Here is a 26,664-nt window from a genome sequence, read left to right on the forward strand (position 1 = left end):
CAATCCCCATCATCTGAGAAAATTCTGACACTATCAGTTTTCTGTAAAGCAGGCATTTATGGGAAACCTGTCTCTTAGTCCTTAAGTTTTGTCTTCCTGAGGGCACATGTGTGAGATTCTCCATTTTATATCCTCTGGTTCTATTTTAGATTAAAATTCTTTCACAAGATCAGAAACACTGTAACAGAATTGAAGAATGCCTTTGATGAGCTTATTAGTAGATGGGACATGGCTGAGGAAAGAATCTCAGAGCTTGAAGATATCTCAATAGAAATCCCCAAAAATAAAAAACAAAGAGAAGAAAAACAAAAACAAACAAAAAAACACAGATATCCAAGTACAGTGGGACAAATGCAAAAAGTGTAGTTTACATATAATAAGAATATCAGAAGGAGAAGAGAAAAAGGACCAGAAGAAACATTTGAAACGTTAATGACTGAGAATTTCCCCCCAACTAATGTCAGACACTCTGGTATGTGTTTTTTTGTTTTGTTTTGTTTTTTGTTTTTCCAACAAAACCAAGCAATTAACTCAATTCTGATGCTATCTACCTGGAGATAACATCAGATCTCACAGGTTAAGAGCTCAGTCTCACATGATTTCTCCCACTCACTTCAGAGGTCAATTACAATTCCAGGTTGTTACCTGTGCTTCTGACCTACAGGCTATAAATCAGAGGTTTCTCCAACTTCCTCCTCAGGTTCAATTAATTTTCTAGAGCAGCTCACAGAATTCAGAAAAACAGTTTACTTACTAGATTACCAGTTTGTTAAAAAAAGATATAACTCAGAAACAGCCAGTTGGAAGAGATGCATATCCAGTCAACTGGTTATAATAGACATGTATAGATTACTTCATCCAACAACAGCTGATTACAATTCTTCTAAAGCTCACAGGGACCATTTCAACAAAATAGACTACATTTGGGGCCAAAAAACACACCTTAAAAATTTATAAAAATAGGAATCACATATTGTCTTCTCTCAGACCAAAATGGAATTAAATTAGAATTAAATTAGAAATCAATAACAGAAAGATAACTGAAAAATCCCAAAACACAGAGATTAAACAACACACTTCTAAAGGACATATGCGTCAGAGAAGAAATCTCAAGAGAAATTTTAAAATATTGAGTTAGCCAAAAAGTTCATTCAGTTTTAAGTAAAAGTAAAAGACACATTTTCACCAAGAATTTTATTGAACAACATATTCATGAATCAAATGAACTTTTTGGCCAACCCAATATTTTGAACTAGAAGAAAATGAAAAAAACAAGGTATCAAAATTGTTACAATGCAGCAAAAGTAGTGCTTAGAGAAAAATTTTATATATTAGAAAAGAAGAAAGATCTAAAATCAGTAACCTAAGTTTCCACCTTAGGAAACTAGAAAAAGAACAGCAAAATAAATCCAAAGTAAGCAGAAATAACAATTAGAGCAGAAATCAATGAAGTTGAAAACAGGAAATCAATAAAGAAGATTAACAAAACCAAAAGCCAGTTCTTTGAAAAAGATCAATAAAATTGATAAGCTTCTAGCCAGCTAACTGATAAAAAAGAAAGAGGACACAAATTACTAACATCAGAAGTGAGAGAGGGAACATCACTACAGATCTCATAGACATTACAAGGATAATAGAGGAATGCTATGAACAACTCTATGCCCACAAATTTGATAAGCTGAATGAAATGAACCAATTCCTTGAAAGACATAATCTGCCAAGACTCACACAAGAAGAAACAGACAATCTGAATGGGCATTTATCTATTACAGAAATTGAATCAATAATGAACAACCTTCCAAAACAGAAAGCACCAGACCCAGACAAGTTCACTGGTAAAATCTACCAAACCTATAAGGAAGAAAGTATACCAATTATTACATCTATGTCTCTTTCAGAAGACAGAAGCAGAGGGAATTCTTCCTAACTCATTCCATAAGAACACCAGCACCCAGAAATAAACCCATGCATATATGGTCAACTAATATTTGACATGGGAGCTAAGAATACAGAATGCGGAAAGGTAGTCTCTTCAACAAATGGTGTTGGGAAAACTGAATACCAAAAGCAAAAGCATGAAATTGAACTTCTATCTTATACCACTCACAAAAATTAACTTGAAATGGATTAAGGACTTGAACATAAGACCTGAAACTGTAAAAACCCTAGAAGAAAACAGAGAGAATTTCTTGCATATGACACCAAAAGCACAAGACAAGGATGAACTAACTGCCCCTAAGTTGTTGAACACTATGTGTAGGTTGTGACAAAAATTCATATGGCAAAAAATAACTCATTTTTTGAAATAAGCCTGCTTTAGAATTCAAAATGTCACCAGGAAAGGGAAGTCAAACTAAACAAAACATTCTCAGTTTCTTTCCTAAAAATGTAACTATTTGGAATCCAACTCTGATTTCACAACTTCAAATTACCTCTATGCTTTAAAACCATTCTCCCGGAGAAAGGGAGGTTTAATGTATGTTGATACCCCATGTGCTTCTGAGTGTTCAAAAATCTACAGACATTTTGGACACCGATAGCAGCATATGATGAATTTATAGATGCAAAGGCTTGATTGATAAATAAGCTGGTCTACAAAACAAACCTGCTTTGGAGAACTAGAAACAAAGTCCTACAAGTCAAAAAGCTTGTTGTTGTTAGTAAGTAAAGAAAGGCTTTAGTTGAGAGGATATTTAACTTGATGTCATCACATTGGAATGACATCAAGAATCAAGAATTGTGAACTTGAGAAGAGCAAGTCAAAATGATGTCATCTTTGCCTTAGTTTTATAACTACATAAAAGAAAAGGATGTTCTAAAGGTCGCAGTCTGCTCATATAAGCATAATTGGAAAAGAAGAGTGAAAGAGTAAAAATATCCTACTGTGTAATGGGAAAGAAAGAAACATCATCGTTATTTTATTAAATATAGAATATTATCCAAGTCCTATTGCATTTACATTCTCCTTTTGCAAAGTCTTACACGTATGTATTTTAAGAATCTTAAGAACATGCAATGTAAGAGAAAATTCAATATCCAATAAACAGTTGAAAATATAGCTCATATAAGTTCTGTATCAGAGGACAGAAACACTATAAACATATTGATATACCTTTTTCTATTAGTAGTACAGTATTAAATACTGTACCATTGCCACTATTAGTACAATACTATTTTGGTTTTGTTCAAACAATAGCATTTATGTAACAGGAAAGTAAATAATACAGAAAAAATAGATCATTTCAAATAGACACCGATTTTTCATATTTTATGTTAAAGTAGTAATTTTGTGAGTAATTATTATCTATTGCATGATGGCTCTTGTCATGTGTGGCTGTGTCCTGTGTTAGCTTTTTAAGCCTGCCAGTCCTGAGCCCTCCCCAGGACCCTGAAGGAGGAGGCTTTCGGCAGGAGACACAAGCCCCGCCCCCATAGTAAGCCCCGCCCCCTGAACACCGGCTTTTCCCTGACAGGCCCTGCCTCCGAAGTGTACAAGTTCCGTCCTTTGTGAACCAGACAGGCCGGTGCCGTGTAGTCTCGGAGGAGGACTCGCCTTTTCCGGTTCAGGTTGTCACGGCGCCCGGGCTTGCCTCGTTTTTTCCGGTCTCAGTCCGGCGTGGCAGGGTAGACAGGCCGCCTTTAGCCCTTTCAAGCCCTTTCTGTCATGCCTGCGCCCAACCTTTTTCCGGCAGCAACCTGTCATGGCGTCGCCGTGAGTCGCCACTTCCGTGAGTAGCCACTTCCGGATCCAGCCCACTACGTGTCCCTGGCTGTTCTGATTCCGCGATGCTCTGGTGGCGCCCAAGGCTCAGCGGAAGTAAAACGTCAAAAGTGAGGCGGTGCCTCTGCGGAAACCAGCGCGGCGCTGGGAAAGATGGGGGCGGTGTTGGCTGGGTCCGGGGGCAGCGGCCTGTCTTGAGGGGCTCGGCCTTGCTAGGCCTGGCCCACCCCGTCGAGCAGCCCAAGCCCAGGTTGCAGCCGCGTACCCTCTTTGCAGCGCGCGTGCTCCTTGTCGCTGGACCTGCACTCACAGTGAGTGAGTTGGTCGCCGCCCTGTGGCCGAACCGGTGGCTGGCGCTGCTGCGGCGCCTCACGGTGCTGCCATTCGAGGGGCTGCTCTACCTGGCCAGGCTGGGCGCCGCGGCCACTGGTTGCCGGGGCTGGCAGCTGGACGTAGGTCTCCGAGGCCGCGTTGCTCGTGCTCGCCACCATGTGCCTCGCGCTCTCACTCACCGTTCTCTCGGCGCATTGGTACGAGCACGCGCAGTGCGCGCTCACCTGCACCCCGGTAAGTGCTTGCGCACGAGCCCAATCCCCAGCAAGGTCGGGCTTTGCTACTGAGCTGTGTCTGTCCCCAACCCAGCCTGGGCCTCGCATTTTCTGGGCCTAGGTCTCCAGCGGCGCTCTCCACCCTTTTGCGCTGGCTAAATCCCGACCCCACTGCTGACTTGCTGTGCCACCCTGGCGCCGGTTACTTCCCTTCTCTGGAATTCCTTCCTGGTGTGGTCATTTAGACTCGATAGTTTAGCGCAGGGCCCAGGTATATGTTGCTGTTTGATAGGATTTGTTAATGCTGGGTCCCATAGTAGCGGGTACTCGGTTTTTCCTGGAAGCGGTCCTGTCTTCTTTGTAGTCTTATCTCCTATCTTGCTTTTCAAATTGTGAGGCTAGACCTGCAGGGTAGGTTTCCCTATCTATGAAACTTTGTTTGAGAACTGAGCATTAGTCCTACTGTACAATGCTCAGAGGCTCACCCTTTCATTCCCCCACGCTGTGTGGACGAAAGCTAGTTTGAAATGCAGTTAAGGCAGCGTTTAGGATGAGCAGGAGCTATTTGTGAGCAAGTGACTTAACTGCTTGGAGTCTTCATGCCTTTCTGCAAGACGAGAGTGATTTAGTTAAGACTGCCATCAGGATACAACAGCAAGATAGTGCATGTGACCCTTAGCCCTGAAATATGGATGAGTGAGAGCTGCCTTGGGTCAGCAGTTGATATCAGGCCCTCTGGGTCTGCCTCAGATGACACCAGCAGGTTTGGAGCCATGGGCACTGAGTTCAGCCTTTAGTCAGCCTCCCCTCAGATCCCAGGCATGTGTTTGCTGAAAGAAGAGGGAAAGGAAACAGCACCAAGGGCTGCAGAAAGAGACAGGAATCCCTCACCCCCTCAAAAGTGGACTGAATCCTCTTTGTCTTCTGAGAGAGTGAAATCTTCCTTATCCCAACAAGCCTTATCCCTGGGGAGGGGCTCAAACTTTTGGGCTTGGTGGCTTCAAGTCAGTACAATGAAAGACCCCAGCGAGGGACAAAAGAATGGAGGGGAGTTGTTGGGGGGGGCTGCCTGTTGGCCTGCAACTAAAAAGTATGACTGTTAAACTTCTCTCCAAGGATGAAGAACAAAGAAGAGCTAATCAGCTGTGAGGTTAGGACAGGAAGATCTGAGTTTGCATCAGGGATCTTAGCTGGGGTCCTTAGTGAGAACTGTAACAGCTACCTCAGAGTACCATTGTGATTATTCTGCAAAGGGCCTGCCATGGGGCTGGCCCCATGTAGTGCTTTGCACTTTTCTTTCATAGGTTACCAGAGTTTGTAAATTTGTCTATTTTCATTATTTTCTGCTTTGGTGGCCCATGAACTCTCAGAGGGGCAGGGCCTTGTTTCTCAGGGTCAGAGCTGTGCCTCCCCTCCCACCCCCATCCCCCAAACACCCATGGCAGCAGAGGGTGGGATGGATGCAACTCACAGGATTGAGGGAGCACTAATTGAACTCCATTCAGTGCCTCCATGTCTTAGGTGCTTGGGAAATAGCAGTGAACAAAACAGACAAACCCATGGCTTTTATGGTGTTAGTGGGGAAGATAGAACTCATAGTCAGCAGTCAATGCTAAAGAGAGAAAATCAGGACAAGGATAGGAATGTTGTGAGGGAACTCTAGATGGAGCATCCAGGGGCAGCTTCCTGAGAAGGCGACCTTTGAGCAAAGGCCTGAAGCCAGCTGTGTGACTGTTCCAGGTGGAGAAAACAGAACATGCCAAGTCCCTTAGCTGAGTTCAGAACAATCCTCAAGTCTCATTGTCTGTCATTACTTAAGGACATAAGGAAGAATAGTGATGGGTTGGGGGGAAGAGGCAGCAGGCCAGGTGATCTGTGACAGGGCTCATGTGGATTGAGAGCGAACCTCATGCCAGGTACTGTTCTTCCTGTTTGAGTTCATGTCATAAGCAGAGCTCTGGGCATTGGGTGTTATTTGTGACCCCAGCTTTTATGATATAAGCTGGACCAGAGGCATGGTGAGGTGCTGTCCCTTGGTCCAGTGACAGACTGGGGAGTGACCAAGCCAACACCTAGAGCCCAGAACATGTTCCAGAACATGTCCCGAGAGCTGCAGCCCCAGCAGCCTCCCCACTGGGGACCATGGAGCTGGGCTTGAGAAGGGTTCAGCAGCAGCACTTTGCCTCTCAAAGGAATAGGACCCCAGCAAAGTGAGCTTCATGAAGGTGGTGCCAACTGCCAACAATGGTTCCACTGAGCTTGTGGCCCTGCACGTCAATGAGGTAGGGACTGCCTGCCAGACCCCCCTGGCATGGGCTTGAGTGGGATTCCCAGGCACTGACACCCCCAGGCCAGGGGACTCTGCCACAGCCTTCTCCCACAGGGCGAAGATGGACAGGAGATCTCCATGCCATGGAGAAGAAGCAATCCCTCCACAAGGCCTTTCCCTTGGGAAATGTGTTCTCATACTACCAGAGCAACAGAGAAGTTCAGGAAAACTCAGAGGTCTGCGAAGCTGAGTAGTTTGAGAGCAACAAGTGAGTCCTGACATCCCCATGAGTCGCCCCTGCTGACAGTGGCTCCTTTCCCATTTGTGCTTTGTTGCACTCCTGAGTCAGGGTGCCTGGGAAGTGATTTGGAGACGTCCACCTTTCCAACAGAACATCTCATGTGAATGTGGTGGGCACCCTTTGAGAAATGTGCTCTAGTCTGCTCTCCCTGGAACTTGCCTGCTGACAGGAAAGGCTGGGAGTCCTTTCCCTTGGCATGTGTACTCTTCACTGGAACCTGGCTCTTGAGAGTTGGCTGCTCATTCTGGTCTTGTTGTTTTTGTAACTCTCCTCTTCATTTTAAATTCTTTGTTTAAATGTTAAGTTTTCACCATTCCTCTCATATATATCCCAGCACTTTATGAGTGATGATGAAAAAGATGTTGGTGATCAGGATAGCTCTTATTTGTACCAGGTAGAATGCAGGTGCTCTGTATGTGCTTCTCCTTTAATCTTCACCAAAACCACCAGTGCTGACACAAGGCTGGGAGGGGAGAGGGCTGGGCTTCAGAGCCCCCATCCTGGTCATGATAGCACTCATCCTCAACCCCAAAACCTTCAGAAACTCTAGAAAATCTTTTCCTGATCTAATTGCTTTTCAAAAATTACAAATATGTTACCACAACTGGCAATCTAATAGGAAGATTTGTAAGAAATATTTACTGATCCTCCGTTATCCACCCAGGTCAGCCATGGTGGCAGCCTGGGATGTCCCTTTTCACACCATCCTTGCTCATGCAATGACACCTCACACAATACAGGGGCTCCTATAGTCGTGATTTCTAAATTGCCTCTCCTAAGCATAGTTATTAAATTTGCCCAAGTTTTCAGAAACCCTTTTGATTTTCCAGTATGTTCCCAGCGTATCCCTCTTAGTGCCGTTTTCACACTGCCTCTCTCCCCACACCTCTTTTTTCCACTTAAAGATTAAAAAATAGCTTAAGTAGATTTTTGAGAGTTATCCCAATACTTAGAACATAGTTTGCACACCAGAATGTTTAATGAATGTTGCACAATCCTATGGAGGATATTTAATCTCAATATCTGCACCAATGGCATACACGTCTCATTCCTTAGAATCTGTGAAGGAAAAAGTCATTCTGATAAAATCTCCAAACTTCCTATTAAGACATCTTCAGACTTGTCATGTAAATGTCTAATGGAAAGGACTGGAGGGCCCCCTAGATTTTATAATTGTTTCTTGTTCTTGTTATTAGACTCACACTGCTACCATTCACCTGAAATGTCTGTCAGATGGTGTTTTGTGAATTCGACATTTATGTTCTTCATGACATTTCTGCATTACTGCTCTTGAATGATTAAATTTTTGGATTTTTACCTACTTGGCTTTCAAAATACATTATGGATCATTCACATTTCTTAGTCTTAATTATGATTTTGGTATTTTACATTCAAAGCTAGTCCATTTACCTTAAACAAAATGATGTGATCTCAGAAATTCTTTTAATTGGGAAACTGATTTGCATGAGGTGAGGTACTTCTGGTCAACTCAGATACACACTTGTTAAGTTAGTCGATTCTGTAATAACAATTAACTTGTCTAATCTGAAAATCAGTAACATTTCTCCACTCAGCCTCCACTGTTTAGACAAATATATCAAAAGAATCTGGAAATATTGGTTCCCAGACAAAGCAATAAGATTGCTTCTTGCTTTTAATAGAGAAGTCTACTGAGTTCATGAAAGACAGTGTCTTCTAATCAGCATTCACCACTTCCTTTGCCAGGAAATTTCATTTCCTGTCCATCATTTCAGAGGGACATTTTTTGGTAAAGTCATTTAATGTATATAGACATAGTGGCCTCTCTGGAGTAGGATTAGCCAACATAGAGCTACTGTTGCTGTCTTTAATCTGTAGCTGCTACTGCTGATGGGTTGAACTGAGGAAGGGAATCATGGGTAAGGATGGAGCTGCCCTGGCTGATTCTCACCTGTCTGGCGCACAGCTCATGAATGCATTTTACAGCACACCAAGTGCATCTTTAACCTCCCTAATTTGTGGGAATTTTATTGTGACCTTCCAACTCTGCTGCACACAATGATTTTACCTCATACCTAGTCCCCCAAGTCCTCTGCCTGACTCTTAACTCTCCGAATCCTGCTTCTTTGGAAACACCAGGTTCCAAAATGGACCAACCAGGCCTACTGCAAGCTCCTTCTTTATTTGACCTTACTACTGATAATTTAGGATTTCCATCTATTAGAAAACAGGTTTAAGTCTGATTTGTAGGTAAACTAGGTAGCAGTTAAAGATGAGTTCTGGGTTGTAAACAAGTCTCTTGTTGCCTCCCTCCACTGCCCCCTGCCCCCAAAATAGCACAATGTTGAAAATGCAGCTTGTGCTCAAGAAATACATATTAAATGAACAGTAACAAAAATAATAATTTGAAATCCCCAAGAGATTGAAAAGGTTGCTCTTAATGTTAATGTGGAAAAAGTCTTTTAAAGTAATGAGGGAGCCTGACCACAGGCAACACAATGATGTGTAACTGGGAGGAACAGACGCTCTCATAGGTCCCAAATCTTTGGCATACTATATGTATGTTATTAAGGAGAAGCAAGAAGATACAATCTGCTAGAGATTGTGCTTTTCCCCAAATACATGGTGTGGAGAAAAACTTCACTGCTTACTAATCCAATGTAGTTTACTCCATTTTCTTAATTTGTGATTGTTGCATAACAGAAGTAAATTTCAGTCTTATTGCAGTTTCTGTCCTCCAGGAAAGAAAAATGAGGCAGAGGAACAACCACCCTAAATAGCTGGTGGGAGGTATAAGGCTGATTTGATTTTTTGGAATGGTGCTTACGGAGTTTTGTTAAATCTAAACCATGATTTTTTGGTTTCAAACAACCAATAAATACAGTGCCTCCCTTTGATGTCTTTCTACCTTGCCTAGGCCCTGCCCCCTGCTGACCCTGTCTTTACCGTCATCAAGACCTGTAGTCCCTCTGTTACCTCTTGGTCTCCTAAGCCATCAGAGCCTTTCTGACCACACTCAGTTCCCTTGTTACTTATCAACTATGTGTCTTAGGCAAATGGTTTACCACTCTGAGGTTTAGTTTCCAAATCTGTAAAACAGTGATAAATATAATATCTATGTCAGACAGATTGGGAGAATCACCTTATCCTATGGAGTAAAAGTCCATCTTTAATGCCTTGCACAAGCACCTTATAATTACTCACCTCATTGGCCTCCAGCCCTTGCCAGTCCCAGGGAGAAATCAGCCCTCTTGCTTTCTCTGCTCCTGCTCACATTGTCTACATTCCCCTAGCATCTGAAACTTTTCTGTAGACATTCCTCCAAGGGTAGAAGAAAATGAACAGATACATGTAGCAGTCCTTTGAGTGTTGGGGGTTATAATCAAGAGCAGCTTACCACAAGCACTTAATTTGTTTGAAGTTTCTCATTTATCTTAAAAAATTTACGCTGATTTTCATTCTATCTATATTAAAATATTTTAAAAACATTCAGTTAAGCACTTAAAATTTCATTCAAATGTTTCAAGTAAAACTGATACTAGAGGAAGATGTTCTGTTATTCCTACAGCTTTGTTTATTCTAGGCACACAGCTGATTTACCCAAGGGTACCTGAATTTGCAAAGCATAGCCTAGCTGATTGTTCTATTACAGACTTGTAAGATATGCAGTCTCACCCCAGCCTTCATTCCACTCAACAATTTTTTCAGTCATTAATTGACTTTCTATCATATTCACAAATATTATCCTGAACATTTCCCCTCTTTGAACTCTAGTCTTCTATCTTACTCACTGAAACAATAGATGCCATCTGACATCCCTCAATTTCCATTTCCAAATTTAACAAATTAGCACTTAGTCCCACTTTTCCCTTTTCTAAATTCATGAACGTCCCTTTCCTCTGTTACAGTTTAACCTCCCTTGAGCCCTCTTGCCTCTTATGACCTTGTGCTTCTATCCTCCTTCTTTCTTTTGTTTTTTCAGTTTCTTTCCCTAATTGTTCCCAAATGCTTCTAGCCCAAGCCTTTGTACCGTAACCTAAGTTTGCCCAACTTCTCTGCCCACTAGGCAAGCCTCTTGTCTTTTGCTCCATAGTATTTCTAGATTTCCACCGAGATTTGGAGTATGTACAACAAATTATGAAAAGGCCTCATCACCAACCCAGGGCATGCAGTTTCCTCTCTAAGGTCAATAATTGTTTTTCAATTTGTGCAAGAAAAACAGCACCGAATTGGTTAAGAACTATAAAGAAGTGATTTTTTTTTTTTTTTTTTTTTTTGGCCGTGCTGTGTGACATGCGGGATCTTAGTTCCTCAACCAGGGATCAAACCCATCCCCCCTGCATTGGAAGCACAGAGTCTTAACCACTGGACAGCCAGGGAAGTCCAGTGATTTTTAACTGATAGTTTCAAATATGACCAAAATCCCATTTAAATCAAAATGTTCCTATTAGAAAGCTTTAGATGACAGTAAATCTTCACCTATCTGAAATATTGAGGGGAAAACTTTAAAGGATTTAAAGGATTTTCAATCAGTAATTTCTGAATTACACAAAGCAACTCCTGGTCGAAATTGGAAGACTTACTGGAGTACTGTGTGTTTAAACCAGGAACACTTGCCACAAAGAACAAAATAGCATCTTGCTCTAAGTTATTTTAAATAAAGCCAGAAAACATCTTTAAGTTTTCTTTTCCTGAGTATGTTGTTCAATGAATTATTAGCCTTGCTGAGATGAACCAGATCCATGGGACCCTGAAATCACCATGGTTAAGTAAAAAGTGGCTTTCAGGTGCCTTGGGATGAGCTCCAGGCAGGAGTCAGAAATCTGAGCAGTAGCATAACTGGGTCATGAGCCTAAGAATCTGTCTAAAATATACACTGTGCCAATTCATGATCATTAGCTTCACTTTCTTGAGAGTGAAATTTGAAAAGGAAAGTAGCTGAATCCAAAGGTCTTTCATGTCATCTATTTAGAATAAGAAGTTATGAATATAAATTCCTATGAGCCACAGAAAGGTACACCAGATAGGGTAGTAATATTCTAACGGTTTTACATGGTAAACACAAAAATAACTATAATAAGTGTGCATATTTATTTGACATTCTTTGATAATTTTTCATTTCTTTCACCTTTGCATAGGGCTATTTGGCATTTTCTAGACTTATTTCACCCAGATACTAGAAATGAGCAGCTACACAGACCTGGTGTACAAGAAATAAGATCTAATCTACAAAATAAATTTGCATTCTGCAGCCTGACCCTCAGCACTAAAAGGTAAGTGGGGGGAGGAGGGGGCATAGTCAAGGACACTCAAGAACTCTTCCTACTATTTCTTTTAAACATAGGACCCCCAGCTGTATTATGCCAACTGAACAAAGAATATTAAAAGGCAAAGTTTGTGGCCCACATTAACTAACACATTTCTTGAAAAGAAGGGTTGCATATTTTTTTGAAGTTGCGTTACTGGGCTTCCAGCCCCTCATTAGTAAAACTGAGTGGAATCTCTAAGGGAGTTATTTTCTGAAAGACATTGATAAAGAAGATGGTGACATTTCAAGTATTTGGGGCCCATTCCATTTAAGGTTAAAAATATGTGTTCATTGGTTTCCTGTGGTTGCTATAATGAATTAACACACACTTGGTGCTTAAAACAACATATATTTACTTAGAATTCTGGAAGTCAGAAGTCTGAAATTTGGTTTCACTGGGCTAAAGTCAACATGTAAACAGGGCTGTACTCCCTTTTGGAAGCTCTGGGTGGAAGAATCCCTTTCCTTGTCTCCTCTATTGCTAGAGCTTCATAGCATCATCAGATCCATCACATCACCTGATCCTTTGCAGTCAAATCTCCCTCTGTCCCTTTTAAAGACAGTTGTAATAATACTAATGACCCACCCAGATAATCCAGGATAATCTATGTCAAAATCCTTAATCATAACTGCAAAGTCCCTTTTACTGTATAAGGTAACATTCACAGTCTCAAGGATTAGGAAATGGACATAATTGGTCATTATTCAGGCTACTACAATGAGTGTCAGTTTAAGTTGCTTGACTTAAATACTATAATGTAAGCTAAAAGAAAGAAAGCATAGTGTGGTGGCCAGATCCATATGCCCCACAGATGGTAAGACCCTCTTGTCATTGTCCATTGTCTGAGCCTAGAGCTGTTGAAATTTCTCCACAGAGCAAATTCAGACCTTAAATTGCTTTGACTCCAGATCTCCAGCTTTGTAAAGGGGCAAGACAACTGGGTCACACCAGGGACAAAATCAATCATTCTGAGATGCTGAGAAGAAATCAGAAGGCATACTTACAGCTGATTCCAATTAGACACAATTATCCACCCTCTCCTAAAAGACCTTGTATCCAGAGATAAGCTGCCATCAACAGCACTATGGAGGGAAGAATAAGTGACATTAATGAAATGACAAGGATGGCTGTAAAGGGGGCAAGACATTTTGTGAAAAGCCAGAAATACTCTCCTAAAGAAGAAAAATAACAATATTGATCTGGAGATTTCCAAACTGGGCAGTGACAATGATTGAGTTAGCAATAGCAATGATTCTTTGGAAAGGCTGGGTAGGAACACTTGAAATTCCAACAGACCTAAGTTTGAATACCACTCCACCATTCATCAGCTGGGTTACCTTGAACAAATTACTTAACTTTTCAGATCCTCTGTTTCCTTACCTTAAAGCAAGATTTTTTTTAAAAAATCTATTTCGTACTGTTATTGTGAAAATGACATGAGATCATAAATTATCTGAGTGCCTGGAACTCAAGGCTGCTCATGGAGCCCTAGGTACAGATGCAGTAGTAGCTGAGGGAGAGGGGGTATGACATGGAGCTGTGACACAGCTTGTGAACATTGAGCTGCATGCAGTGACTGTAAACATCCACCTACTTTGCCAGCTGCTTGGATATGTTGGTTGATGTGCCCTGGCACACTGCTGTGCATCATCTGGAGAATTACTAAGGTTCAGGTGAATTCTTGAATTTCATGCTATGCTCTCTGCACACATGTTCTGTGGCATCACTGTCGATGCTCTGTATTTCTGGACTTCTTGCGTCTTTGGCTTAATGGGCTTCAGTGCAGGGATGCAAGTTGCAGTTTGTATCACCAGACTCAGACCTCATTGATATTTGGTATTGACTCATTGACTCGCTTCATTTTGACATCAAGACACCTGCTTACTTGCAGCTCTGCTGCCACAATTATCATTCAACTTCCCTGCTTAAGCTTTTGCCACTATCAGTCCTCCTCTTAACTGTTTTTTGTTTCTTCCTAGGACATTAATATACTATCTCTGCTTGTTTCAGTTTTTACACAAAAAAAAGGTGAGCCTTTTCTAGACGTCATGAACCAATCACAGAAAGTAATGTTATTGATGAACTGATGAAACACCATATGGGAAAAATCTTTGTGTCTTTGATGCTTTCTCTTGTATAAGAGTTTTCCTGGATCTCAAAGGGATGATTCCGTGCCCATACCCTCCTACTCCAACACTTTTTTCCAAATTAATAGCTATTCAGTACTCGACTACCCAAACGCTGTTCTCCAGCTAGTAATTCTAATTTTTCTGACACTATCGCAAATTATGACTAACTTCAAAGGGCATATACTATCATTTTGTTTAAAAATTGATTTTTCTTTTCGGAAAGGCTTTGAAACCACTTACGAATTACATTCAGATGAGACAAGTAAGGATACAACAAGAGAAAACAACTAAAGGATGTTTTGCAAATGTTTTCATTTCAGGAGTAGATGTTTTCAGATACACGTGTTCAGTTTTGGGCAATACACTTGGTTCCAAGCTTTCTGGGTGCTAGAGTAAGAAGAGAAGCACATTGAGGCACTATTAAAAAGGAAAACATAAAAGCATACTAAGGCAAAACTTTTCTTGCAACTAAATCCACATGGGAATTTATTATAATAGTCTTTATCATAGTGTGTGGCTATCTTAACAATAGCTTTATAAAATATAAAGGATTATTTAAACAGAACATTTTTCATATTAACCCTCTGAAGGCATAGAGACATATATTTCATCCTAAATCAATGAAGATCTTTCTTGAAGGACCATGTATTAGTTTGCTAGGGCTGTCATAACAAAGCACCACAAACTAGGCTGCTCAAACAGAAATTTATTGTCAGAAGTCTGATATCAAGGTTATTGGCAGGATTGGTTTCTTATGAAGGCTGTGAGGGATAATCTTCATGTGTCTCTTCTAGCTTCTGGTGGTTTGCAGGAAATCTGGCATTTCTTGACTTGTAGATGTATCACCTCCGCCTATCTTCATGTTCACGTGGTATTACCCTTGTGTGCGTGTCTCTGTGTCCAAATTACCCCTTTTTACAAGGACACGAGTTCGTGTTGGATTAGAAGACCACCTTATATGACCTCATTTTATCTTAATTAATTACATGTGCAGTGACTGTTTCTAAATAAGGTCACATTCTGAGGTTACTGGAGGTTAGATCTTCAACATATAAATTTGTAGGGGACATAGTTCAACCCATAATAGACCCAGATGATGTGGGATAAATATTTTAGTTGCAAATGAGCTGTCCCAACACAGATTCAGGCCTGGGACATTTCATTGAATAGACTATAGCATTGTCCAATGTCATAAGCAAACTTTGTGAAGTCCAGGATCATATTTAATTCCTGACCAAGCTGTCTATTGTCTACTTGTGTGCAGAAAGTCTTTGCTATTGAAAACCTAATGAATCAAAGTTTAACTATGAAAGATTCTGAAGTCTTTTTCTAGTAGTGATGATTCAGTGGATACATTCATGCTCTTTTCCTTGAAGCTGTAACTCAATACCCCAAGATTGTTTGTAAGCTTCTCTAACCTATTGAATCTTACCAGATGTCCTAAAAATATATGTCACTAGGGCACGTGAAAGAGTAGGACTACATCTATGTGCAGTTACCACCACTATCAGGAAATGTAATTATTTTATGACCTCCTGACATTTTCTTCATAAGAAGACAGTATTATTATTGTGGGAGAAGAAAGATAATCCAGTTCTTCCAGGAATTCTAGGAGGACCACATATTTCCGAGAAGTTTTTTAAAAAAATGATGTCTGACTTCTAGGTCATTTCTAAAGCTAGAAGACAAGGTAACCAGGAAATAACAAATAATCAGGCAATGGGTGAATAGATAAAACAGAAGAAAAAAAAAAAAAAAGTCCTCATGAAGTACTCAGTGTCCTGGAAAGTACTATAGTGTAGTGATTTAAAGCAGGGTTGTTGCCAGATTCTGACATTGTTATTTTCACGCTGCTGCCACTATCATAATCATAACCATTGTATCAACATAATGTTCTAATTTTCTTCTTAAAAGAAGAAAGCATATTCTTTTGAAGAATATGTTCAGGGGAAGCCAGATATTCCCTGTGCTCTTCTGTAGCTGTATGTCTAGTTGAAGCTTCAGGTTTTAAATTTAAGTAGACCTGGACTGAATCCTGTCCCTACCATTTATAACAAATGACTTTCACAACTTCAGGTTTCTTAGCTAAAAAATGGGTGTAAATACCCATTTTCTATCCTGTTAGATTGTTAGCATAGTTCCTGCGCATAGCAAATGCCAATATATTTCAGGAATTATTATTTTGAGCAACTTCCTCTTCTCTAAAATAAAGAAAAATTCTAACTGTTGCAGAGGCTACTTGCCCTATTTTATTGGTGGAGAATATAGGGGGTATGTCTTCACATCAAAATTAATATTTAATTAAAACTTTTTTGGTACATAACTAGTATCACTTGCACTCAAGCAACCTAAGCGTTCTCGTTAAACATTTATTAGCAGGCAAAAAGTTATGCTAAGAAACTAAACCTTTAGAGAATTTTCTGTTTAGGGAATATATTATTCTGACTCATTATGGTAATATCTTACTCTTTAGCCAAGTAAACAGTAAACAACTCATAGAAATAAGTGAGAAAATTATTAAACATATGCTAGAATATTATATGGAAAGACTTGTGAATGTTTTATGTATTTCTACATAAGTTTATTACATTGACAGTATTTTCCCTGAGGTGCTACATATATAGTGCCATGACAACGTATCTCCATTTTATAAGGAGTTCAGTTGTAAGCATGAAACAAGGATTGCTTTGGTTAGAACACTATGTATAGGCTTTTTTATTTAAGAGAAAACATTTTTATGTGATATTCCTTGTCTTCACTACAGTCACTGGTTTAGAGAGAGGTTTTTCATCTAGCCATAATTTGGATTGACAGTTTGCTCTGTTAAACCCTGGCATGTAATCTGAAAAAAGTGTTGAACACAGTATATGATATACTGACTTCTCCTTGTTTAAGTACAACTTTCTGAGAGTTTCACAGAAAGGTACTTTTTTTACTTTACTTTGATTACTAATTTTTAGGTCATATGTCTTTTTATTCAAAGTTCAAATTATGGAAGCTTGACAGGAGCCAGCACAAAATAGAACTCAGAAGTTAATCCTTAAGATATTCTTTTATCTATATTATTCCTCAACTAGAAATATTTGAAAGGCTCTTTTTTTTCATACCTGTTATCCAGCACTTTGTTGTATAGAGATGGCTTAGAATAAATGTGTTAGTCCCTGGTGATCTGGTGAATTTGAGGAAAAAGTAACATGACAAGGGTGGGGCAGGAAAGGGATGGAAGAGAGGAAGTGAGGGTTTTAGAAGTAAGAATCATAACAAATCTCAATTTTTTTTGAAAGTTTCAGTGTATAATTAACTAAATTTTTAAAAGTATGTTCCCCAGCCATCAGTAGGACATTCATTGAGATTTAATCCATTAATATTCCATCCTCTTTTCTCACAGCCCTTCTCTACCAGGGAAGAGGGCATTTGACATAGGAAAAATAATATACAAGGAGTTCTACAGCCTCACAATTTGAAGAAAAAAATTGTTATGGAAAGTTCAGAAATGCTTTTTAAAATATTCTAGATTCTAAAACTCAAAAATGTCAAATCCTTGTGAACATCAAGTTGTCATGCCAATGGCAGAGTAGAGAGCTCATTGAATTTAGGATTGTAAATACTAAAAAACTTCTTTCGGAGTTATGTTGTAATTGATTATTATATAGAACACAATTGCTTAGCATAAAGTCAATATGGATATCAAAAAAACATTGGAGGACTTTAATGAAATCTTTCATTGGCCATGGCAGAAAGGCAGTATTCAGACTTGCATGGTGGAGAATCTGGTGTACCCATGCAATGTTAATGTCAGATAGGGGTCACACAGATTGCATGTGTGATTGCACAGCCATGTAATCAAGGATCAAAGACAAGATAATCAGGATATTTCATATGTCATTTTACAATATGCTGGATCTTTTTGGAAGCAGCAGTGTGGATTGCAATGCATATTGATATAAGCTTCAGGGGATCTGCATCTAAACCCTGACTTTACCACTTAAGAGTTATATAAATTTGAACAACTCATTTAACCTCATTAAACCTCAGTTTCTTCATTGAGAAAGTGAGGATAACACTAGACCCTTGTTTTCCATCTCATAGAATTTTTCTGAGGATTAAATGATTGCAGGTAAACTACAAAGCTTTGTAAAATTTAAATGGTTGCTATTGCTACAGGAAATATTTGTCAGATTCACTTATAAAATAACTTGATGTTTTTTACCTTTCAGTGTAAGTCCATTTATAAAACATATGCTTATTGATTCAAGTTGGTGATCAGTTTTTTAAAATTTCACCTTAATAAAGTGCTGAATCATTGTGCAAACATTTCAGACCAATGCCTCTGAGCATAATCATTCATAACAGTTTTCTTTAGAACTTTAAATTGAGTGCCACTGTCTATTTGGGAATGCAATGCTAACATCTTAATTTATTTTCAACTAGTAGTTAATTTCCTTTAGAATGTATATTATCAACACTACCTAGTCCTGAGAGTTTCCAGACTTTTAGAAACACATACTAGGCTGCCAAAATCTCAGCGTCCTTCTGTGGCAGCTCAACTCACTGATCATTTTCTCCTCAGCATCCTACAGGACAGGGGACTAAAATCATCTGCTTAGAAATAGTTAAGTTAGATAAGATGGTCCCCCCAAAGATACTATAAATAACAATAGATTTCTTATATGACAACTGTATCCAAGTAATGAGTTATACATAAAAAAAAAGCAAAAACTCATTCACCAACAACCCCGATTATAAAATATTTAGGAATAAACTCAAACTTTTTCAAGTAACATTGTAGAAGTCTTGGATTAATAGTAATACGTGATATATTACCGAATCAGAAAACTCACTGTCAAATGATGTTTAGCTGGAGAGTAATACTTCAGCATAGTTAAGAAATTTTTTAAAAAGGAGCTTCCTACTGGATATAAGAATGTAGTATAATGCTATAGACATTTAAAAATCTGGTACTGGTACTAGAATAGATAAATATATTAGTAGCACAGAATAGAGAGAACAGAAACAAACTCATATGTGTGGGAAATCATATATAACAAAGGTGACACTTAAAAACAAGTGTCCAATTACCGAAACAAATGATATTTGGACAGTTGGACCATTTGAAGGAAACCAGGTAGATCCCTACCCCAACCATTTAGAAAAATAAATTTCTTATGGATTAAATATCTAAATTCAATATAGTAGTATTTAATATGTATATAAACATTATGTATATTATATATATATATATTACTGTACAAGAAAATGTGGGTGAATACTTTTATAATCTTGAAGGGAAAATGGCATTTCCAAGTGTGACCTAGAACTCAGAAGCCACATAGGAAATATTTGGTGATGTGCTGATCTTATCTGATTATATAAAAAATTAACATTTCCATACAGTGAAAGGCAGAAAGTCCAAAGGTAAACTACATGAACTATAGCCAAGAGCAAACAGGATGGGACAAAATACTAAGCTACAAATCAGTAACCAAGGCAAACAACATGAGTAGACAAATGAGCACAATCTATGAGCAAGCAATTTATTGAAGACTACAAATGACCAATTAGTGTAGAGAAAGGTACTCGACCTCACCAGTAAAAAATAATCAAATATAACATTTCTAATCAGGCTGAGAAAACTGTCTAAGATTCTATCTGGTATTTACAAGAGATGAGAAATCTAGCACTCTAACACTCCAGGTATCTTTTTGGAGTACTATTTGGAAATATCTATTAAAATCTCAAATGCATGTGCCTTTTCACTCACCCAGCAACACCAGATCACAGAATCCATGTTAGCACAAGAGAAGAATGATACCTCTGTAAGGCTGTCCCATCTGTTACCAATGGTAACTTTTAAAAAGGGAAATAATATAAATTTCCCTTAAGTGGTACAAATAGGTAATTTAATTATGTAATTCCAAAAATGAAAAACTGAGCCCAGACAAGAAGATGGAAGAGATGAGGTAGAAGAGCATCTCCATAGGCTGGCATATAAAATGTCCTCAATCTATTGTTAATTTCAAAAACCAATTTATAGACTAATAGACATAATCATCATATCATAGTACATCAAACTGTCAGCAATGCACATCTTTATGAAATGAGGCTAGAGCATAAAGACTTTCACTTTTTTACTTCATATCAGAGACTGCAAACTGGTGACCTGCCAGCTTGATTCAACTAGCAGATGTATTTTTTACAGAGAGAGAATGTTTTAAAAATCAAAAGAATTCATGAGAAAACCTGGACTTCCAGCTCTCTTAAAATAAGATTTGGAAACCCAGGACCCATATTCCTGCCTGGCAACAATTGGCTTGAGCTGGATAAACGCTACCCCCTTTAAAAGGTATGTACCCTCTCTGTGTCAGACTTGACTCGTGTTGTTACCTGCCAGGTTTCCAGGGGTGTTGGAATTTGCTTCCTTTATTTCATATGCTCTTATATTCTGTGAATTTGTTACAAGTATGTATTACTCTTGCAGATAAAATGTAAGGATTAAAATTTATGATGGTATACCCTGTGAAACTTGTAATAAATTATTAAAGAATTTCAATGATAATATAGCAACAGTATTGTAGTGCACTTCAATTTCTAGTAGTTATAAATCCAGCATTTTAAATTAGCTGCAACAAAATTGAGACTAGCTTACCCAGAAATATCCTGAATGTTGAAATCAGATATTAAAAATAGAGCATCTGAATCCATATTTATAGAACACCTACTATATGCAAAGAAAAATGCTACATGCTGCATAGCATACAAAAAAGGAGTGTGTTATCATTCCTTTTCTTTCTAAGTCATCCATTAGGTCTACAATAGCTAACTGGTTGTCATACATTGATACTATTTTTTCATAGTATTCATCACATAACTTATTTTATAATTCCTTACAGCAGTCAGTTATTTTACAATCCTGTTTCTAAGAGAGCTTTACTACTGTTTCAGTAATCTTTTAACTATTTTTCCATCCTTCTGACTCTGCATTTCAGTATCAAATTCATCTCTAAAACATTGCTCCAATCCTGCCATTTTATTTTTATTACATATTAATTCAGTTCTATAATTTGGAAAATCAAAGCATACCACAAGTTGACCCCAAAATGTCTAGATTTACTATTTTTCATGTACTCTGTTTTTCAGCCAGAAATGGGCTGCTGATTGTTTTCTAATCATATAATTTCAGATCTTCCATTTACTTGACTGTTTCTTCTTCCTGGAATGTCAACTCTTCCATTTTAGTTGTGGTTTAAAACCCTAGCCAGCTTTCACATCTTAGCTCAGATGCTGTCTCCACCATGAAGCCTTCTGCCGCCCCAGACAGAGATCTCTTCCTCTGAACTTCTATTGTGGTTTGCCTGTCCTCCTGATACATCACACAATCAGCTGATTGGCGTCACAGTAATTAAGGCATATGTCTCCTGTATCCTTCTAAATATAAGTTCCTAAAGAGCAAGGATTGTTGTCTGCAAGCACAGAACTTTGCATACCGTTAAAAGTTTAAATTTTTCACTTGAAAAGTCATGAGATATACAAACTGATGTGAGGCAGAAATGAGGAAGCGGACAGAACTGTAATGAGAAAGATAAAGCAGACTGATAGAGGTATCTTATAGGAGCTTAGGCTGCATTAGGGTGCTTGTGTGGGTGATAAGAGGACTGCGTCATTGCCTAAGTGTAACACATGCACCTGGTACTTCCTTGACAGGATGACAATAAGGGAACCTATTCTCAGTAATAACAGGGTGTTCAGCTGAAGTCAACTGAGGATTTGGAGCAAGCTGGTTTGGTACAGCCTGTGTTGAGTGGCTTAAAAATTATAGAGTGAAGAATTGCTTAAGAGACAATGTTCTTAGGAAAGCCAGATAAAGCTTATAGGACAGAGTGTCAGGCTGGCTGTTGAAAGACGTCTGATAACTTTCTGTCATTTGAAGAGCTGTTGGTGGTTTGGAAATAAATCATGTTAAAGTAATCAGCTTTTGACTGTCATGAGTCCTCAAGGGGAAGTGACATGAAGCCTTGATAAACCTTAATAGTCATGACTATGATAGATGCCATGATTTGTCAGGCTTCCAGATTTATCAGGTAGCTGATATGAAAACTAGTTCAAACCCACCCTCAATGACCACAAACCATGCAGTTTATTTCAGCCAGGACTAAACTTCCATAATAAGCCAGTACATATGGTATGTGGCAAAGAGTGGATGCCTGATTACCAAAGCTAAGGAGGGTGTTATAAAAGCAAAAAAGAGTTCAAATAGGCTTTTTTGGAAACATTTGGAGGATGAAGGGTTTGGCATAAGGATGAGCAAGATGAAAGGTGGCCAGGAATCATTTCATTCATTCTTTTCCTAAATGGGAAGATCCTGTAGCTTGAGATTAATGCACATGAGAATAGAAGCCTAGCTTTGGACTTCTGACATAAGTCAGAGCAATTAGAACACATACCTCCAAAAATCTGCAGATGGGCAGGGACTCTGAGAGTTTCCCTCATGACCTAACAGTGTCCTTGTACTGAGCTGGAGTTAGACAAATCCAGAACTAGGATTAAACAAGACACTTCCAAAAATCATTGAACAGGAAGGAAGTTTAATCTTTGCTCCTACAGGCAGGATTTCATTTGTTTGCTCAGGTAGCATCTGGGAGATCATTAAGAAATACCTGGATGGACAAAAGGGAACCCTTGTGCACTGTTGGTAGGAATGTAAATTGGTGCAGCCACTATGGAAACCAGTATGGAGGTTCCTCAAAAAATTAAAAATAGGGACTTCCCTAGAGGTCCAGGGTAAAGTATCCACCTTACAGTGCAGGGGGCGTGGGTTCGATCCCTGGTCAGGGAACTAATCCCACATGCCACAAGACAACTAAGCCTATGTGCCACAGCTACTGAGCTTGCGCATCTCAACTAGAGAGCCTGCGTGCTTGCAAACTACAGAGCCCACACACCCTGGAGCCCACGTGCCACAACTGGAGAGAGAAAACCTGCACGCTGCAATGAAGAGCCTGCACACCATAACAAAAGATCCCGCATGCCTCAACGAAGATCCTGTGTGCCGCAACTAAGACCCAACACAGCCAAAAATTTAAAAAAAATAAAAAATAAAAATAGAACTACCAGATGATCCAGTAATTCCACTCCTCGGTATTTATCCAAAGAAAACAAAACTAGTTAGAAAAGATATATGCACCCCTGTGTTCATTGCAGCATTATTTACAATAGCCAAAATATGGAAGCAGCCTAAGTGCCCATCCATAGATGAATGGATAAAGAGGATGTGGGGTGTGTGTGTGTGTGTATTTTCATGACTGGGTAGTGAAATATTACCCAGTCATGAAAACAGAATGAAATCTTGTCATGTGCAACAACATGGATGGACCTAGGGGGTATTATGCTAAGTGAAATAAGTCAGATAGAGAAAGACAAATACCATATGATTTCACTTACTGTGGAATCTAGAAAAACCAAATGAACAAACATAACAAAATAGAAACAGACTCATAGATACAGAGAACAAGCAGGTGTTTGCCAGAGAGGAGAGGAGTGGGGAGAGGAAAGAAATAGTTGAGGAAGATTGAGAGGTATAAACTTCCAGTTACAAAATAAATGAGTCACGGGGTGAAATGTACAACATGGAGAATATAGTCAATAATAATGTAATATCTTTGTATGATAACAGATGGTGACTAGACTTACCATGGTGATCATTTTGTAATGTCTGGAAATATTGAATTGCCACGTTGTGCGCCAGGAACTAACATAGTGTTGTAGGTCAATTCTACACCAAAAACTAAACAAACTTGGGAATTCCCTGGTGATCCAGTGGTTAGGACTCGGTGCTTTCACTGCCAAGGACCAGGGTTCAATCCCTGGTCGGGGAACTAAGATCCCACAAGCCGTGCGGTACAGCCAATAATAATAATAATAATAATAATAATAATAATAATAATAAATAAACTCATGGAATAAGAGATCATATTTGTGATTACCAGAGGCGGGGGAAGGGAGAACTGAATGGAGGTGGTCAAAAGGTACAAACTTCCAGTTACAAGATAAATAAGTACTGGGGATGTAATGTTCAACATGATTAATTAACACTGCTGTATGTAATACATGAAAGTTGTTGAGAATAAATCCTAAGAGTTCTCATCTCTAGGAAAAAAGTTATTTTTCTTTTTATTTTGTGTCTATATGAGATGATAGGTGTTCACTAAACTTATTGTGGTAATCATGATGTATATAAGTCAAATTATTATGCTGTACACTTTAAACAGTGCTGTATGTTAATTATGTCTCAATAAAACTGGAAGGGGAAAAAAAACCCACTTGGAGCTGATCAGTGGAGATAACAAAAGTTGTACAGTTGTCCCTCTGTATCCATGGGGGATGGGTTCCAAGACCCCCAATACCAAAATCCAAGGATGCTCAAGTCCCTTTTGTATAATAGTGTATGTAGCATTTGCATATAACTTATGCACAGCCTCCCATGTACTTTAAATTATCTCTAGATTACTTATAGTACCTAATACTAACATGTAAATGCTGTGTAAATAATCTAAATACAATGTAAATGCTGTGTAAATAGTTGCTGGCACACAGTAAATTCAAGTTTTGCTTTTTTGGAACTTTCTTGAATTTTTCTTTTTCCTGAATGTTTTCAATCTGCAGTTGGTTGAATCCAGGAAGGCAGCACCTGGGATTTGGAGGGCCAACTGTAGTTGAGAGCAATGGATTGCGAATCAGATAACAGCCAGCAAAATGAAGCAGAAAAGTGAGAAGTGCTCAGGGCAATTTTTTTCTTCTCTTCTTCCTCTTTTTTTCTTTCTCTCCTTCCCTCACTTTCTCTCTCTCTTTCTTTCCCCAGAGTGCTCCTTAATGAGACATACCAGCTCTTGCCTAATAGCTCCTTAAAGGGGCCACTGGATACCTGACTAGAATTTCAAGACCACCAGTCTAAGTCTACTATAGATATGAACATCTCCTCATATCTCAGTAGCCCCTAGTAAATCATTGCACATTTAATACGGATAGAGACTATGAATCATAGTCTTAAATCATGTTTGCTTTTACTGAAAATAGATAAAACTAGTCATATTCAAAGGCATGAGTATATTTTTCACATTATATTTGATTGTACTTATATAATTTCATTTTTGATAGCTAACATATGCATATGGTTCAAAATTGGCATTCCTGTCCCAGTGACATAGTCCCCTTCCCAGAGATGGTCAGTGATACCAGTTTCTGGTATATGCTTTCAGAAATTGTTTATGTATGCACAATTACATATACAGGTATCTCACACACCTGTATAGTTAATGTTAATGCCTGCACATTAATGGTAATGTGTTATTAACATTAATAATACAGTCCTGAAAATCTGCAAGAGAATGTTAAGCAGGTGCCTATTTTTATCATTCTAATGCATCTCGTGTCATGTCAACCCCCAGACCCCCAATTTCCTAAATCATGTATAAACCACAGTAAAATGTTTATATATGTAACATACTATCATATTAGGATAAAAATTGCTTAAAACATCACCTACTAATCGCCAATAATAGACTTACTAACAAACCTTTACTTTGTATGCCTGACTAGGGCATCTTCAGACACTGACTTCAGAGAAGCAGATGACTTTTGTTGACACTTGTGAGCGTCCCAAAACGTGTACATTTGATTCTTAACCTACCAATTGTGTCTGCAATATAACTTGAGGCTTTCCCAAGCATTGTTTTGTTAAAATTGTACTGAGTTTAGGTGATGTAAATATGTTATTTTTCTCTATTAAAAAGTGTTGAGATATGTATATATTATTTTTTCTATAAGATTTCTGTATTAGGGCTTCCCTGGTGGCGCAGTGGTTGAGAATCTGCCTGCCAATGCAGGGGACACGGGTTCGAGCCCTGGTCTGGGAAGATCCCACATGCCGCGGAGCAACTAGGCCCGTGAGCCACAGCTACTGAGCCTGCGCGTCTGGAGCCTGTGCTCCGCAACAACAGAGGCCGCGATAGTGAGAGGCCCGCGCACCACAATGAAGAGTGGCCCCCGCTCGCCGCAACTAGAGAAAGCCCTCGCACAGACACGAAGACCCAACACAGCCAAAAATAAATAAATTAGTTAATTAATTAATTACTTTTAAAAAAAAAAGATTTCTGTATTAAAAACTAGGAAGTGTACTATCAAAAACCAAAACCAAAACAACCAGGAACTGAGAAGTTGCCTTTTTCTATCATTTTGCACAAATAGGTATGCTATATACACTATTTGTACACTTTTAAAAACTTGTTTTATACACACAACATTACCAATAGTTGTCTCTGGGTAGTTGGACTTTGGGTAATTATGTTCTTTTTGTTTATCTGATTTTCTGTATTCTCTACATCTTGCAACACAAAAAAAAGATTTTTAAGGATG

The 26,664-nt window shown here is 38.9% G+C and overlaps 1 protein-coding gene across 9 annotated transcripts; it reads left to right on the forward strand.

Moving 5' to 3' along the window:
• The first annotated feature begins 3,490 nt into the window (after positions 1–3,490).
• On the forward strand, positions 3,491–26,457 carry LOC133076819 (endoplasmic reticulum transmembrane helix translocase-like). 9 transcript variants are annotated; one of them, XR_009697621.1, is made up of 5 exons: positions 3,778–4,288; positions 6,653–6,806; positions 11,957–12,091; positions 24,916–25,018; positions 26,077–26,457. XR_009697621.1 is itself a non-coding variant. In XM_061171400.1 (3 exons), the coding sequence occupies exons 1-2, from the start codon at positions 3,787–3,789 to the stop codon at positions 6,790–6,792; spliced, it is 642 nt and encodes a 213-aa protein (XP_061027383.1). In that variant the 5' UTR covers positions 3,778–3,786; the 3' UTR covers positions 6,793–6,806; positions 24,916–25,104. The 9 variants fall into 9 exon arrangements, 1 of the variants encoding a protein (XP_061027383.1); XR_009697622.1 differs by lacking the exon at positions 26,077–26,457 and adding an exon at positions 25,112–25,266; XR_009697620.1 differs by lacking the exon at positions 26,077–26,457 and adding an exon at positions 20,399–20,599 and having other exon boundaries at positions 24,916–25,104.
• Positions 26,458–26,664: the final 207 nt, after the last annotated feature.

The sequence above is a fragment of the Eubalaena glacialis genome, chromosome 17 (genome assembly GCF_028564815.1).
Source record: "Eubalaena glacialis isolate mEubGla1 chromosome 17, mEubGla1.1.hap2.+ XY, whole genome shotgun sequence".
In the NCBI taxonomy this organism is placed as follows: Eukaryota; Metazoa; Chordata; class Mammalia; order Artiodactyla; family Balaenidae; genus Eubalaena; species Eubalaena glacialis.

What these genes read in the sequence shown, in the direction of transcription:
- LOC133076819 (XM_061171400.1), top strand. Translation starts at nt 3,787, where the DNA reads ATGCTCTGGTGGCGCCCAAGGCTCAGCGGAAGTAAAACGTCAAAAGTG. An exon ending in GCGCGCTCACCTGCACCCCG is followed by an intron (nt 4,289 to 6,652) that starts GTAAGTGCTTGC and finishes CTTCTCCCACAG; the next exon opens with GGCGAAGATGGACAGGAGAT.